General features: G+C 42.6%; 1 protein-coding gene across 1 annotated transcript in view; it reads right to left on the reverse strand.

Annotated features, from left to right (window-relative positions):
* TRIB2 (tribbles pseudokinase 2) overlaps positions 1-16,022 on the reverse strand; it is a 23,480-nt gene extending 7,458 nt beyond the window's left edge. Inside the window, exons 1-2 of the mRNA XM_073625359.1 lie at positions 14,778-16,022; positions 10,748-11,040 (exon numbers count right to left, since the gene is read on the reverse strand). Coding sequence (XP_073481460.1) covers positions 10,748-11,040; positions 14,778-15,047 — 563 coding nt within the window. The 5' untranslated portion in view covers positions 15,048-16,022. The remainder of the gene's footprint in view (positions 1-10,747; positions 11,041-14,777) is intronic.
* Positions 16,023-17,596: the final 1,574 nt, after the last annotated feature.

Raw genomic sequence — 17,596 nt, forward strand, 5'->3', positions numbered from 1 at the left:
TAATAGATTTTAGAGAAATTAAAATTAGGACCTGCACATGGCAACTTTTCAGCAAGTCTGTCCTGTACAGGAAAAAAGAAAAAAGGATGGCCTTCCAAATAGATACTTGTGCATTATGTGTCAATCATGGAGACGCAATGCTGTACACTACATTTAGGGGGTTATTTACGAAAGGCAAATCCACTTTCCACTTGCAGTGCAAAGTGCACTTGAAATTGCACTGAAAGTGCACTTGGAAGTACAGTCGCTGTAAATCTGAGGGGTAGATCTAAAATGAGTGGAAGCTCTGCTGATTTTATTATCCAATCAAGTGCAAGCTAAAATGCTGTTTTTTTTTCCTTGCATGTCCCCCAAGTGTCAAGTGCACTTTCAGTGCAATTTCAAGTGCACTTGTAGTGCAAAGTGGATTTGCCTTTAGTAAATAACCCCCTTAGTTTTGGATAGTGTTGGGAGGGACGCAAACTTGTATCAACAAGATTTTTCCTGGCATTTTACCCTTGTGATATCAGAACAAGAAATAAGAGTACATGGGCTACTGGGACAGAAGGTGCGTCTATCAAAATGTAAGCAGAGGATCTAAAAACTGTTTTTTTTTTTTGTTGCAGTGTCCATTATAATTTGAAGATCCAGGCAACAAGGTTCACAACAGCAGGATGTGACAGAACATCTTGCCATTCAGGTTCTTTTTGCTGCCTGTATCCAATTGGGGAGATTTCCCTTCACTTCCTGTCCTGGAAACACAATAGAAAGCCTCCTTAGACAGTTGTCACTAGAACACGTGCTTCTAGACCAGTGGTCTCCACACTGCAGTCTGTGGGCCAGACGTGGCCCTTTGCTTGCCTTTATCCGGGCCCTTGGGTCACTGTTCCTTCCACTGATGCGAGGCACTATTCCTCCCACTGTCAACAAAGTTGAGGCACCATTCCCCACTGACACCAACAATGAGTCACTATCCCTTCCACTGACACCAATGATTGGTTACCGTTCCTCCCCTCAATACCAATGATGGGGCATTATCCCTCCTACTAACCACATGTGCTTTGCAATTTTTAAAAACCTACTAACCACAAAGCCTGAGGAATTGTTTACTCCCACAGATGCTGGGACATTTTCTACTTCCACTGGCCACAGTTTGGTCCCCCTAAAGACTGAAGGGCTGTAAACTGGCCCTTTGCTTAGAAAGTTTGGAGACCCCTGATCTAGACAATGCTTTCTGACAATCAGAGAGGGGGCAAATTACCACAGCTGAGACACAGACGGCAATAAAAAAAAAAATTTTTTTGGACAATCCCTACTCTCAAACACGTTTGGCCAGACCTGCTGTAATCAAATTTGGCTGAACTCTTCTAAATGCTATGGGAATGCCTACAAGCTTCCTTCCCATTGGTATATGACCCTGGTTCGAGTGGCCAACTTTGTTCCTTTTGCATCCCTCTTCTATTTCCACAGCTGCAGGGAGCCTCTCAGGGCACTCTCCTACATACCTGCTGGTCCCGCCTAAAAGTCCTATGATTCTGGACCCAGGTCTACTCTCTGATCTGTCCTGCATGCCATGTTAGCACGCAATCCCTGGGAAGTCTTGTTGCATATGTACAACCCCTCCTTGACTAAATCTTAGAGTAAGCTGGTGGAGTTTGTCTTCTAGTAGCACATGACCATAGCTAAGGCCTGCCGCCAACCGTTCCTCAACTTTGCTGAGGTTAAACAGCACTCTATGGGAACCAAGGTGCATGAGACACCCACTCCAAGTTTCTGAAAAGTTTGGGACCCGTGGGTCACCTATAATGACAGCTTGAGCCTGGGCCTGGACCTCTCTTGGCTATTGATGTGACCGTCGATACGCCTCGTCTTAAGAGTGGCACGATAGATTGTAGCGCACAGGATGTTCTCCTTTTTTCTTCCTCTCCCCCCCCCCCCCCCCCCCAGGCAACTCCCTTCTCTTCTGCTTCTTCTTCTCTCCTTCTTCGGGCTGCTCAAGTCACCAAATGGCCCCTCTCTATCGCCCCCCTTCCCCTTCTTAAACTTCCATCCCTTGCCAGGGCTTGTCACCCTGGTCCCCTCTTCCATTTTCCTTGAGGTGTATATTCTTAGACACATTTTCCCATTGATGTGCCTTGAAAAAACATATTGCTGCTGGATTTGTACAATATTTTAGCCCATTCTCGGCCTGTAAGGAATTCTTGTATAGCTTTCTTATGCACATACATGGGCCAGGTGGAATTTTCGATAAACTATAATTGCACTTTCTTATGATCATTTGTGTTCAATCTTCTATACCTTGTTACAAAAAAAAACAAAACAAAAACTGATTGGATTTTTCAAAGTCGTGTAATGTAAAACGTTTGGGCTATAGATAAACTTTAACCACTTAAGGACCGAGCCTCTTTTATAGATATGTTGTTTACAAGTTAAACAGTTTTTTTTTTTTTTGCTAGAAAATTTAGAACCCCCAAACATTATCATTTTTTTTTCTAACACCCTAGAGAATAAAATGGCGGTCGTTGCAATACTTTGTCACACCGTATTTGTGCAGTGGTCTTACAAGCACACTTTTTTGGAAATTATACATTTTTTTTAATTCAAAAATAAGACAGTAAAGTTAGCCCAATTTTTTTTTATGTTGTGAAAGATAATGTTACGCCAAGTAAATTGATACTCAACATGTCACACTTCAAAATTGTGTCCGCTCGTGGAATGGTGACAAAGTTTTACCCTTAAAAATCTCCATAGGCGAAGTTTAAAAATTCTACAGGTTGCATGTTTTGAGTTACAGAGGAGGTCTAGTGCTAGAATTATTTCCCTCACTCTACCGATTGTGGCGATACCTCACATGTGTGGTTTAAACACCGTTTTCATATGCAGACGCTGCTCACGTATGCGTTCGCTTCTGCACGCGAGCTCGGCAGGACGGGGCAAGCTTAAAATTTTTTTTTACTTATTTATTTTACCTTTTATTTTTACATTTTTTTTTTAAAAACAATTAGTGTCACTTTTATTCCTATTATAAGGAATGTAAGCATCACTTGTAATAGAAAAAAAAAAAGCATGACAGGACCTCTTAAATATGGGATCTGTGGTCAAAAAGACTAAGATGCAAAAAAAAAAAAAAAAAAAAAAAAAAAAAAATTTATATTATATATATATATATATATATATATATATATATATATATATATATATATATATATATATATATATATATATATATATATTTATTTATTATATATATATATATAAAATTTGTAGTTTAAAAAAAGAATTTAAAATAAATCGCCCATTAGGAGCTATTGGTGGAGGTGACGTTTTGATGTCGCTTCCGCCCTGCAATGTTATTGAGACGGGTGGGGGCCCATCTTCCCCTCACTCGTCTCCATTCCCAGCATGTGAAAGGAGTCCTCTACCACAGCGGATAAAAGTGATCTTGCGGCAAAGCCTCCGCAGAGGCCACTTTTATCTTGAAGCGGACCACTGGCCGAACAAGAGGATACCAGGGTTATGGCAGCTAGCTGCTGCCATAACAACGATATCCTCCTTCAAAGTCAGGACGTATATCGGCGTGCGGCAGTCCAGAAGTGGTTAAAGCTCCACTTAGGGCTGCTCTTGTGGGGCTTTATGATCACTTTTACGCTTTGCCAATTTTAATTGAATTTGCCTTCAAGGGATAAAACATAACACCCCACATACTCCTAAGACTGATCAGAAGGACATCTGTTAGACCAAACTGAGTGGTCTTTAGGAAAGAGCATAATCTTGCCTACTTTTTAAAGTGTTTGTTAACCCAAATTATATAATATATATATATATATATAAATATATATATATATATATATATATATATATATATATATATATATATATATATATATATATATATATATATATATATATATATATATATATATATATATATATACACACACATATATACATACACACACACTGGTCTCTTAAAGCAGATTACATAGCACAGTGCTTGTGCTGTGTAATCTGCCCCTCTCTAAAAATGGTAAAAAAAAAAAAAAATCCCTGAACCTGGCACTTCCTGTATCCCCTCTCTGCGCTGACCATGAAAATCAGGGCTGCTCAGCCCCGACCACCGTGGTCAGAGTATGTCCCTGCATCAGACGCTGCTGTCCCCCCTGCTCTCTTCTCTCCCCCCTCACCACCTCCTTCCCATCTGTCATCTCCCTCTGTGTCTGTCTCTGGCCCGGCCCCACTACCACTATTGTAAAATAAAAACCTAAAATGGTCACTGCCAGCCCCTCTATTAGAGGCTGACATAGCACACTATGCAAATAGTTTTCAAAAAGGAGCATTCTAAGTACCGAAATTGAGCTGTCTTCAGGCCAGTCATGTGACTCGCAGCCGCTTTACAGCTATGATACAGAGCTTCTGTGGAGGAGATGATGCGGCCACGTGACCTCCCCGGCTGATGTCAGAGGGAGATCACGGCCCCTCCCGCAGAAGACATCCATCGGAGCTGTAAAGCGGCCACGAGTCATGTGACCGGCCCAAAGACAGCTCAAATTTCGGTATTTAGAACGCTTGTTTTTGAAAAGTACTTACATAGTGTGCTATGCCAGCCTCTATCAGAGGGACTGGCATAGTCATATATATGGGTTAAAAAACCCTTTAAGTTCGCACAGAGGAACGAAATTTGCCGGCCACCCACCCACATGCGGTCATGGACAATTCATTTAACGCCATGTAAAGCTGTTTGCACGCAGGACTTGTCCTTTTAAACACCAAGAAAAAGTATCCAGAACACAGTACAAGCACAAAAGCATAATGCTCATAATACCCTACTCACTAAACACGTCATCATATTTTATGTAACCCAGATTACATCGTATTCTTTGCTAAAGCTGATTAACAATTTCCTCGAGCCCCGTTTGTATGCTATTCAATTTGAGTGGGGTCAGAAAGGTTAGCAATACCATAAGTAAAATCAGCTGACTGCCATAAAATGACACAGGAAAGGCATTCTTAAACAGGAGTAATCCACAGGACTTTCAGATCTGCCAGCACTGGGCTTCACACTGAGCGAGTATAGGAAGAAACACTGCTTGACACAAGGACATCCAAACACTTAATAAGTGAACATTCCATGGAAAAACAATGCTAAGGAGGTTTGCCACCTTCCCAAGCAAGCCAGACACAGATCAATCAATGTTTCTCCAACTACAGGCCTTCTAGCTGTTAAGATTAAAGTGCAAATCTAGGCCTCAGTATGAGAAACCATTTCTTAGATAGATTACCAGTTCAGCAATGCAAATATCCTAAACTTATTTGACATAACTTACTGTAGCCCAACTCAGGATAACAGTCTCTTGAGGAATAGCTCAACTTTGAGATGTTGGGGATACATCAATGAGCACAAACTTAAGCAGGTAACCAATCCACAAATAGATAGACTCTGTAATTTGTCTTAAGAAAACCTACATTTTTAGCAATATGTCATTTAAGGGAAGCATTACAGCGTGCATAACACGACAACACAACTCTGAATTCCTAAGCAAGTGGTTTTAGCCCTTCCTGCTTCATTTCTGATGCATTACAAAAACACAGCCCAAAAGAACACTCCCATGTAAAACAGTTACTGAACAAAATAAAAGTGTTACTTTCTTCATCCTCACCTACAGTTACACATTGCTATAGGACATCCTCATGAAATATGGAATCCTCAGCTCTCAGAAGACCCTACTGGATGACCAAGTGATGTCATCCTTGCCTACGTGGGGACACTGGTAGCCAGGTTTACAGTTGCACACTGCTATAGGACATCCTTGTGAAATTTGAAATCCCCTGTTCTCAGAAACCCTTACTGGATGGCCAAGTGAGGTCATCCTTGCCTAAGTGGAGACACTGGTAGCCAGGCACTATTGTGGCACTACTGTAAGCACTATTTTTTTTTGTGTCTTTACATGAGGTGATGGGACTCCCTTAAATAATATTTTGAATTTGGTTTCAAGGTTTACTTTAAACTTGAGAAGTATGTTTTTTTTTTTCCCCTAATCATATTTACCTCAGTGGATGGAGCATCAAACCGATGCTGCAGCTGTCCCTCCCGGTGTCTCTGCACTGAGAACCAAACACTCCTGCTGATGGCTCGGTTCTCACTCCTCCCTGAGCAGAACTATGCTGACTGACAGTCACCATCTCTCCTGGTCTGCTTCTCCGCGCTGATCTGTGGAGGGGCGGGGACAGGCCATCTCAGCAGCTGGCGGATCCAGACTTCAGAAGTCAGGAAGATACGCTGCCTCGACTGATGGCAGTGACGTCAGCGGAGAGCAGACTTCAGACCGTTCTCCGCTGAAAACGGGTCACAGGAGTGCAAAACTAATTGCACTCCTATGACCCATAGGAGAAGACCAGCCTAAAAAGCTCAGGCTGGACTTCTCCTGTAAAGTAAATCATTTTTGAGACTGTTAATTGTTTAAAGCGGTTGTAAAGGTTGAAGGTTTAAAAAAGTGTAAAAGGTCCTGCTCCCCCCCCAATACTCACCTGAGTCCCTTCTTGACCCAGTGATGTGCAAGGGAGCTTCGGGTATCCCAGGTCTCTTTCTCTTTCAATGGCTGAGACAGCAGCAGAAGCTATTGGTCCCCACTGCGGCTCTATGTGTCTTATGGATGCATAGAGCGGGGCTCAGGAGCGTGCACGCACCAGTGCCCCCTTAGCAAAAGGCTTACAATTGGGGGCATTGGTCAAGGTGGGGGAGCCAGAAGCGCCGACAGGGAACCCAAGAAGAAGAGGATCGGGGCTGCTCTGTGCAAAACCATTGCACAGAGCATGTAAGTACAACAAGTTGAAAAAAAGACACATCATGAAGCTTTAATATTACTTTAAATCTTGCTTCGGTGTATAGTTTGTAAAAGGTATTTATGTTTTGGTCAATCATACTTGATCATGTGCAGGCTCCATTTCCTGTTTAGTTGTGCTGAAAATGAATGTTAATGGAGTTTCCTCACTGTTCAGAGTCTAAGTCTATGTATAAGGTCAGGTAAGCCAAAAATGTACTGTATGGATGAACTGAGCACATTTTTAGATGCCACTTAGAATAGTAAAGCAGCAGTTTGGTAGCAGGCACTATAATGTTCCTGGTCTCTCCTTCCCAGCATTACATCAACACCCTGACCTAGCACTGGAATCCCAGTATAAACCCAAGTAATTCTTTGTGTGGACAAACATACCCCCCTTGCCTCTCAGCGGTGGAGAAAAATCCACTGCCATGTAAAAGCGGTAGAGAAAAATCCACTGCCATGTAAAGGCGGTAGAGAAAAATCCACTGCCATGTAAAGGCGGTAGAGAAAAATCCACTGCCATGTAAAAAGGTTCCAGAATGATTCCCCACTACACCAAGATCTGATAAACTCCATGTAAAGAGTTCCCTGCTAAAGCCTCTTTTCTAGACTACAAGACAGCATTTCTATACAGAAAAACAAACCTAACCTCATATATGAAGTGCTGGATCTTACACTACGCAGGGTTGCCCCCATTACAAGTGCATCAATCAAGGGTCATCATATCCTGCACATCTCTACATTACACATAGCTATCCCTACCTATACTTATCTCTGTATCACTGTTTAAACACGCGTCAAGTACAGAAAAATACAGACTGATCTGCCAGAGATATAGCATGCCCCCACCTCCTTCTTTGACAATACGGTGTATTTTTGGCTCTGAATTCTACAGCACATGGCGTCAGCCCTGCCTACTTCGTTTTTAATGGATTACAAAAAAACACATACATCCTCCTCATCTACATAACTTCATGTATACAAGGATGGGTTATCAACAAGATTTCTGGCAAAAGGCATTTTCAAACACTTATCGAGCATAACAAAACCCTTTCAATGGTATATTGACCAGACCAAAAGGGAGCAAATAAGAGAAGAGAAGACCATTGTTAAGGTTTACATATGCTTTAACTTCATTCATTTGTGCATCTCTGCAGAACACATCTACGGCTTTCCCTTGCTGTTGTAGTACAGACAACCCCCGCCCCCAAGCACAAATGAAATGTCACCTAGCATTTCATAAATGTACTGGAGCTCCAAATACATTACACCCTACCTCCTAGTCATGTGCAACCACCACTCCAAAACATCAGAACTTAGACAACTGAATCCTCATTCACCTAAAAGCCCACCTATGGACCAAGACCCATTCTTCATCACCTGTCCCCTGGGACAAGACAAATTCTGCAGATGTATAGCAGGTAAACCCCACTTCTTTCCCTAAGGCAGACAGGGACAAATCTAAGGGGGTGCTGTCATGAAAAAAAAAAAAAAAAAAAAAAAGGAAGGGGGAGTAAATGTTTCGTTGTTAGACACCATAATAATGAAACATCTTGATGTGGTATGCTCAGTCGCTCACATGAAAGTATTCTTGTCACAGAGGATGCGTGCATAATTAGATTACCTTGCAGCCTTATCCTGTATCCTACGTGACTACATTCATTTCAGCTATTCAAGAACCTGTATTTGGCTTTGAGTTTAGCACACTGCATTCCACACATTCTGCACATCTGCGATGGCATTTACATCCTCAGTGCCTGAATTTCTTAACACACAATTCACGCATAAAAAAAAAAAAAAAAAAAAAAGGGAAGAGGAAGGGGGAAAAGAAAAAAGGACTACAGTATTGTACATATACAGTATTTAACGTTCAACAGTTAACCATTTAGGATAACAAACACATTATATAAAACGCTATGATCCTACTGTCACATTGGCGCCCCTATGGTTCTCACAACTATTCCTATTGTGAAGAGTTTATTTATTACAAGTACTTCCATAGCGCTGTCAATTTATTCAGTGCTTTACGTATATATTGTACATTTTCATCAGTCCCTGCCCTCAAGAAAATCACATTCATAAAAAAAAAAAAAAAAAAAAGAAAAAATTATATATCACATTCATACATACATATACTAGAGGCAAGCGACCTACCAGCATGTCTTTGGAATGTAGGAGGAGACCAGAGCACCCAAAAGGAAACCTATTAAGGCACAGGGAGAACATGCAAACTCCAGAATTACATTTGTTTCCTTAGTTCACATTATACATTAAAAAGGGTAGCAGACAGACATCCACCTGGTCTTCCCATTTCTACCAGCTACGGATATTTCTGTTGGATGGTCAAATCTTTAGTTGCTACTACAAAGTCACCTAATGCAGGTCTTCACACCATAACTGTGCTGTAATTTGTTGCTTGAGATAAAGCCTGAACGCCTTGTCACAACTATATTAAGCTTCAAAACAGACTGACTGCAATGGCTGACTGGATGCTATTGTCTACTTCACTTTAAAATTTGCACGGAATAAATCCAGCCATCACCCTGTATCTGCCATGTACTTCCAAGGACAAATTTGAAATCACATCAGTTTTCATACTGACTGCACTGTGAAAGAATCATTATTCCAAATTTGCAATTTCCAAAATAGTTTCAGTAAAGTTTTTAGAGCAGCCATTCTCAAGCAGGGTTCTATGGGACCCCAAGGTTTGGCCTGAAGTCGCCAAGGATTCCTTGAGCAGATTAACGTCCCAGCTACATTGCCCACCAAAGCAAGGGGACACGAGTCAACTAACCTCTAAATGTAAGGGTCTCTTATGCTGACCAATGATGTCCAACTGCCAATGAAAATGGAAAATTTTCAAATAACTAATCGATGTAAGGGGCCTCCTTTAAGGCTGAACACTGATGTCCCACCTACATTGGACTGCCAATGGAAACTGAACATTTTTAACTAACCACCGATGTAAGGGGGTCTCTTATACTGACCACTGATGTTCTACCTCCATTGACCACCAATAAAAATGGAAAATTTTCAACCACCGACCAATTTAAGGGGATCTCTTTTACGCTGACCACTGATATGCCACATTGACTGCCAATGAAAATGACATTTTTTCAACAAACCACCAAATTTAAGGGGGTCTCTTTTACACTGACCATTAATGTTAAAGGTCACAATTTTTACGTTTTCGTTATTACTGAAAATAATCTTGTATACAGCGGGATGTTAAAAACGGACCTAACCTGCATATCAAATATGCTAGGTATGCCACATTAAAAAAAACCTTGCTACAACTTATCGATCATGCTAATGTACCAGTAGCTGTAGGTATAAATCTCATTTTAGCAGGGGGTTCGTGAGACTCGAAAATTTCAAAGGATTCTCCAAGGTAAACAGGTTGAGAATGACAGATTATGTTTTATTCATATATTAAACAAGTTTAAATGTGCTGCATTGGACAAGCAATAGCCTCATTAGTGGCTTAAGCTGGTCATGACTAAGGCTACACGCCGAAACGCGTATGCCCTGTATTATTCTATACCACACCTGGATTAATAAATGTATTCATTGCGGAAGATCGAGCTGCTAGCTTTCCTTTATCTACACCTTAAGCTGGCCATACATTATACAATTTACCTTTAGATTTACTAAAACCACATAATATGGAGGTCAAACCTAAACACTTTTAATTTGTATGCAATCAGGCAGGCCCTTGCACTGCAGTTGAAGGTAAAGCTAAAGTAAATTGAACAAGAAAATTGTATAATATATGACTAGCTTTACTCAACTATATAAATATAGAAAAATGCTGAAAAAAAAAAAGGAAAAAAGAAAAATTCTAACTTTAAGTGGAACCTAAAAAAACAAAAAAACAAAAACACCACACAAACAAATCTAAAAGCAGAAAAAAAAAAAAATGATTAAACAACACGTTTAATCCTTACCTTTCTTCATCATTGAAGATAAATTTCCTAAGTTTCAGGTCTCTCAGTACCACGCCGCCATCGTGACAGTGCGCCACCGCTGACACGATCTGATAGAACAGTCTAGCTGCTTCTTCCTCTTTGAGCTTTTTACAGGTACGAACAAAAGAATGCATGTCTCCATGGCTTTTCTGAAAGAACACGTACGCTTTAGCCTCTCCGAGGATGATTTCACTTATTTGGTTAATGTTGCTGTGTATAGGTAGACAAAAACAGGGAGCTAGCGACTCCTGATAGCAGCGTATGTCAAAAACCTATAAAAAGAGAAAAAGGGAAAAATTAAAAGAAAAAAAAAAAAAAAAAAAAAAAAAAAAAAAAAAAAAGGAAAAAAGGGGGAAGGGGACACCAGAACAAAGGATTGAAAAAAGTCAGCACAGAGGGGAGCTTCACATGTGCTACAAGTATAGACATACCATCAGAGCAAAATCTAAAGTGCTGTAACCCTTTGCAAACTATTGCCACTCTTTCGGTAGTCTGACCACATTATTTTATATTTTTTAATTAGCCGACATGTACCATTGTACTTTGGCTGCCAGCGTTGCGGTTTGCAAAAAAAAAAAGTAAATAAAAATAAGCCGGTACATACATCTGCCTAGTTATCGTACTTGCTGCACATTGACTGCAGCCGGCTATAAAGTGAACTGCGTCCTTTTTTCAATATGGACCACATGACCAGCGCACATTTGTGTGTTTTCCTAAACGCCAACTACATAAAAATAGGTCGGAATGGTGCCGTGAGCATTCAGAACCGGACATATGTACTATTTATGCAGTCCACTTCGTCACCAAGAAGGACAAATTTGTGAATTGGTAGGTCCTGTCCTACCTTGCAGCGAATATGCGTGCTGATATAAAATATTTTACATAGATCAAAAATAAATAAATAGAAATTCCCCCCAAGCTCACATTTTTGCAGGAGTGTGTTTTTGCATTTTATATTATTGATATAAAAATTGTATTGGAGATAAAGATTACAAAAAATAAAAAGTACATTTTATATAACAGATTAAATAAAGTTGAACAAATCAAATATTTTATTAAATAAAGGAAAAAAAATATTTTTTTGGGGCAGGATTATGTAAAGTATTCTATATTTATGGTCCGTGTCCATTTATTGCAAGGTGTACACACAAACACACATAGTGTAACCTCTGCTATTATTGCACAAAGCACATAAGAAAGTACGGCTTTGTCACATGCAATTTAATTTGGATATGTCAGCAGAAATGTGCGGTTTGCTTAAGACTGAGCCACATGGCCTCAGAGGACAGCTTATGCAACTGAAGGGTCTGTATTTCAAGCTAAAAAAACTTCTGAATTGAGAAAACGTGAAAGAATGAAAGACATTCATAAACACCGCAAAAAAAAAAAAATACATGACTCACTCCCCTAGCAGCATCCCCATTAGTCCCCCCCCCCCCCAATACATGGAGCTGCATTACCTAAAACATTCCATTTAGAGCGTGCAGAATAGATTGCTGTATTAGTCTCCATGGGGAATTATGGAGCTGTCTACAGTTTGCAATTACATCATTCGCGTCCCATTGTTTATGAATGAATGAGGACACCGGTTTAGACGTTGCATTTCCACAAGGTCCTCCATTGTGGAGCAGTGCAAATCGAACCCCACAATGAATGGGGAACTCAATACAGACAGCGCCAATAGCTGGGGAACAAGGCTGTCTGCTCATGTAAGGCTCGGAATATTGCCGACACAGCAATAATGGAGGCCGGGACATGAAAAGCAGAGTGAAGCCATTGATGACGGGCTTTGTACAATAGCTTGTTTTATCTACAAGGACTGTGAGGGTGCCACCAGGTACTGAGCTAAAAGGGGCTTTGTATTCAACGCAACTAGCACAAAAGCGCACATCAAAGAGGTTCTATTTTTCAGTAAAAAAAAAAAAAAAAGAGAACGAGTGATGTGAACACCTGCAAAAAGGGCTTTCCCAAAAATCGTTCCCTTATATGAAGAGTGAAGCTTTGTGCTCAGGTCATTGACTGCTCTCCTGCCCCTCCCCCACCCCTGGGTAATGCCTACATCTCTTTAATGGCATGCATGAATACAGATGTCAATGACCTCTTAAAGTGGAACTTCACCCAGAAATATAACTCCTCCCCGTCTCTTACGGCTGATTGCGTTTCATGAACACACGCAAAAGTTGCACAATGTTGCGTACACAAAACAAAAACGCTTGTGGCATTTGTGTGCCATTTATTGCTAATGGCAGCCTGAACACGGCGAGCAGGCGTGCTGCAAAATGTGCGGTTTAAAAACACGGCAAAGCTCAACCCTTAAAGTGCACAAGCTAATCTCATAGAGCAGTCTATTGAAATGAATGAGCTGCCCTATGCATGTAGTGCAACAATGCGCATGCACTACTATTCAATACTCGACATTGCGCGTCACTGCGGATGTGGCCTTATACAACTGGAGGGGAGAAGTTTTTTTTTTTTTTTAATTACTTCTTGCTCAGCTTCATGCATCCCCACCCAGGCAAGGGATGATGTGTGCAGTGCAAACTCATGCATGCGCAAACACACCACAGGGTCTAAAGGAATCACCAGAGCTGAGCAGTCTGCGCATGTTTGGAATTGGGTAGAAACCAGGTCTTTGGGAAGCATGTCTGCGCATGAACAGGTTTGATTTCACAATTCCACGCATGAGCAGGTTTAAATGCGCACGAGCAGGTCTGATCGCGCAATTCCACGTGTGAGCGGGTGTTTGGAATTGAGTAAAGACCAGGTCTATGGGAAGCATGTCTGTGCATGAGCAGGTTTGACTGTACACAAGCAGATCTGTGCACGCAATCGCGCGAGCGGGTCTGTGCACGCAATCGCGCGAGCGGGTCTGCAAGTGTTTGGAATTGAGTAGAGACCAGGTCTATGGGAAGCATGTCGGCATGAACAAGTTTGACTGAGCACAAGCAGATCTGATCGCGCAATTCCACGCGCAAGCGGGTCTGATCACGCGAGTGTTTGGAATTGAGTCGCATGTCTATGCATGAGCAGGTTTGACTGCGCACAAGCAGATCTGATCGCGCAATTCCAGACGAGCGAGTCCGATTGCGCAATTCTGCGCACAAGCGGGTCTGCAAGTATTTGGAATTATGTAGAGACCAGGTCTATGGGAAGCATGTCTGCACATGAACAGGTTTGACTGCACAATTCCAGGCACGAGCAGGTTTGACTGCGCAATTCTACGCGTGAGTGGGTCTGCTCGCGCAATTTTGCGAACGAGCAGGTTTGTTTAGTCAATTCCATGCATGCGCAGATCCGGTAGCTCCCATGTCTTTGCACGAGATGTTGGTGCAAGGTGCTGGCACAGGACCAGTACAGCCCCGAACAATACTGGGCTAGGACAACACTGGACTCCTTGGACTAGTAAGCATCCAATTTATATTTTTATACTAGGTACCAAAAAAAAAACAAAAACTGTAGGTTGGGGTGAAGTTCCTGATTAATAGTGGTCATACACACTTCGATAAATGATTGATTTATTTTCCATTCAAACTCTTCTGAGTAAATCAATCGATAGTCAACAACTCATTTGATCAATACACAGAGAAGTGGATTTTGACTGGTAGTCTGGTAGTCATACCCTGATTTACTAAAACTGGAGCACAGGGAACCTGGTGCAGCTCTGCATAGTAGCCAATCAGCTTCTAACTTCCAGCTTTTATTGTCAAAGCTTAACTGGACAAGCTGAAGCTGATTGGTTACTATGCACAGATACATCAGTTTTAGTAAATCTCCCCCCTTTGTATTTCAGTGCTGTCAAATTGATGCAAAACAGTCAATTTTCACCTTGGCCAATCGATTTGGTTAGATTGAATCCGATCACAACCGATCGGAAGGGAACTTTTGCGGCTGCAATGGGATAACAGAAAAATCGAAGCCTGTGTGGCCACCATAAGCCTAGAAGGCTATCTCAGGACAAAAGAAATGCTGGGGGAGAACGCCGGGCGCTCTCTCCCCTCCATACACATACCTTGCAGAGCAGTTCCTCTCCACTGTGCAGATGCACGGATCGGAAAACGTGGTCTCCCTCCAGAGGCTCCAACAATAAGTATTTCCCAATGCAGGAAACGCAATGCGACGGGTTGGGAGTCTCTGGGGGGCTCGGGGAACCGAGATTGGGGCTGAAGCTCTGGCTGGGCTCCGTACACCTCACGGACGATAATTCTTCAAAATCCTGGGTTTTATTCCGCGATCGCCCATATCTCGTGATTGCAATAGGGTTCGATCTTTGTATGTTCATCAGAGCAGCCAAATCCCAGGGAAAGGGGGGTGGGGGGGACTTTGTGCTTGTCGGAGAAGATTTGGGGGGTCCTTCCAATGGATAATCTGCAGATTTGGGGGGGGGGGGGGTCTTCTTTCCAACAGATATCTGCAGATTTGGGGGGTCCTTCCAATGGATATGTTCAGATTTGGGGGGTCCTTCCAATGGATATGTTCAGATTTGGGGGGTGCTTCCAATTTATTTCTGCAGATTTGGGGGGTCCTTCCAACGGATATCTGCAGATTTGGGGGTCCTTCCAATAGATGTATGCAGATTCGGGGGGGTCCTTCCAATGGATATCTGCAGATTTGGGGGGTCCTTCCAATATATTTCTGCAGATTTGGGGGGGGGGGGGGTTGTGCAATCTGCAACCGATCAGGAGTGGAAGAATTGGCGAGGACGGAGATGATCTGGTGGTGGGGGGGGGGTAAGGCAGCGATCGGAACGTAGTTGTGGAACAAGGTTGAGTCTTAAAAGGGGTGCAAAATTTTATCCGAAAAAAATAATTTGCTTTTTTTTTTTTTTATTTTAATTCAAATATCTCCTTTATGGGAAAAAAATATAGAATTTACAAAAAATAGATGATTCTTGGATTTGACGACTTTCGTAGAATGGTAAAGTTGTGCGCTGAGGGTTGTCCTGGAGGATAGATCCAGAGTTCAGGCCAGGACACCGATCTCTGAAGATGATACAATGTTTCCTCTTCTCATCACAGCAGGAAATAAGAAAAGAAGCTACAAACAAAGCGATGGCTGCAAGGTGGCGGCTGTGCGGGGAGAAGAGAAGGGATGGCGGCGGCCGATCCCTTTCAACAAGCCATCGTCGTCCTTCTTTCAGGGGGGGATCTCGTACTTACGTGGCCGGGAAGGTCTCCCCCTGTGTGCGGTGTGCTGTGTGCCTCTTACGCCGCCTCACTACTCAATGTCAGCGGCGGCTCTCCCCGTTCACAAGCCGGGGCTGAGCGATGCGGACCAATGGGAGATAAGCGCCGCCTACTCCTGGCCCGCGGATAGGCTGGGCGGCCTGTCGCTCTCTAGCGCACCCGGCGCTTCATGGATCTCATTCTGTTGCCCTCTACTCATTGTGATCCTGTGATAGGGAGAGCGAGGATCCCTCCGCGGGGGGTGAGGCGGCTCAGGTGTGATCGCCGCTTTCTAGGTATTCTGCCGGCGGGACCTTTCCTGGATCTCTTAAAGGAAACCTAACCATTGCAAGCTACTAAATGTTACATTTAAAGGGGAACTCCACTGTTGTTGAGAAAAAAAAAAACATTCCCCTCTGGGTGATTTATGTACATTGCAAGGATTTAAACAAACTTTGTTGCTACCTTTTGTTATTCTGAAGAAATCCCTGTGTGTTTGTCTGTGTCCATGGGCCAAAGTGACTCTAATGGGAGTGGTTTCGTAATTATCATCAGCTGCAGCACCTGCAGGGATCTAATGAGGAAAGCTGATGGGTCTGCATCCCTTTAGACGTGATTTCCTATTGGGAGTATCTCACCAAAAAATGACATTTGTGTTGCAGAGGATGCCGAAATCTGACTTGTATCTTAGTGCAGACTTCTGCGAAAATCAATGAGCCAATCACACAAGCAGGAAATGACATCTGGCGGGGTGTTCTCTACACATTCTGTGTACAGAACACCTCTAGGAAGTCATATTGCATTTTACAGAAAATTAAAGCACTGCAGATTGAATAGGAAAGGTAATTTATAATACAACATGACTTTTGTCACAATTGTATACACTATATTATTATTTTTTTATTTCATTATCCCCCCCCCCCACACACACAAAAGTGTTGTTTCCCCATTAACCACTTCCCACGTTCACTAATGCCAATCAGTGCCCACACATCTTGCCAGTCAGCCAGTGCCTGCCAGATCTCTCCTCATCAGTGATGCCCAGCAGTGCCATTTATCAATGTCCAACAGTGCCACCCATCAGTAGGGCTGGGGAAAAAATCAATTTAAATCTTGAATCGAGTTGAGAGGTCAAATCGATTCAAAATGTAAGCAAATCTATTTTTATAGATTTTTTTTTTCACCGCGCCGGTCCTGAAGAGCTGCGGGCAGGAGTTTTAAGGTGAGGCCACGGCTTCGGCCTAGTCAGCGAGGCCGGACGCTGCAGACTAGGGCGAAGCCGCGGCCTCGCCTAAAAGCTCCTGCCTGCAGCTCTTCAGGACCGGCGCGGTGTCCAAAAAAAAAACAACTTGATTTGAATCGTGAATCGAGTTTTCTTTAAGAAAATCGCAGAATTTTTTTTTTTGAACATCTCCCAGCCCTACCCATTAGTGTCCATCAGTGCCACCTATCAGTGCCCACCTGTGCCCATCAGTGCCCACCTATCAGTGCCAATCAGTGCCCACCCATGCCACCTATCAGTGCCACCTATCAGTCCCTATCATGAGTGCCCACCAATGCCACCTATCAATGCCTATCAGTGCTGCATACCAGTGCCACCTATCAGTCCCTATCATGAGTGCCCATCAGTGCCAACTCATTGGTGCCACCTATCAGTGCTGCATAC

Source organism: Aquarana catesbeiana, linkage group LG04 (genome assembly GCF_042186555.1).
Source record: "Aquarana catesbeiana isolate 2022-GZ linkage group LG04, ASM4218655v1, whole genome shotgun sequence".
NCBI lineage: Eukaryota > Metazoa > Chordata > Amphibia > Anura > Ranidae > Aquarana > Aquarana catesbeiana.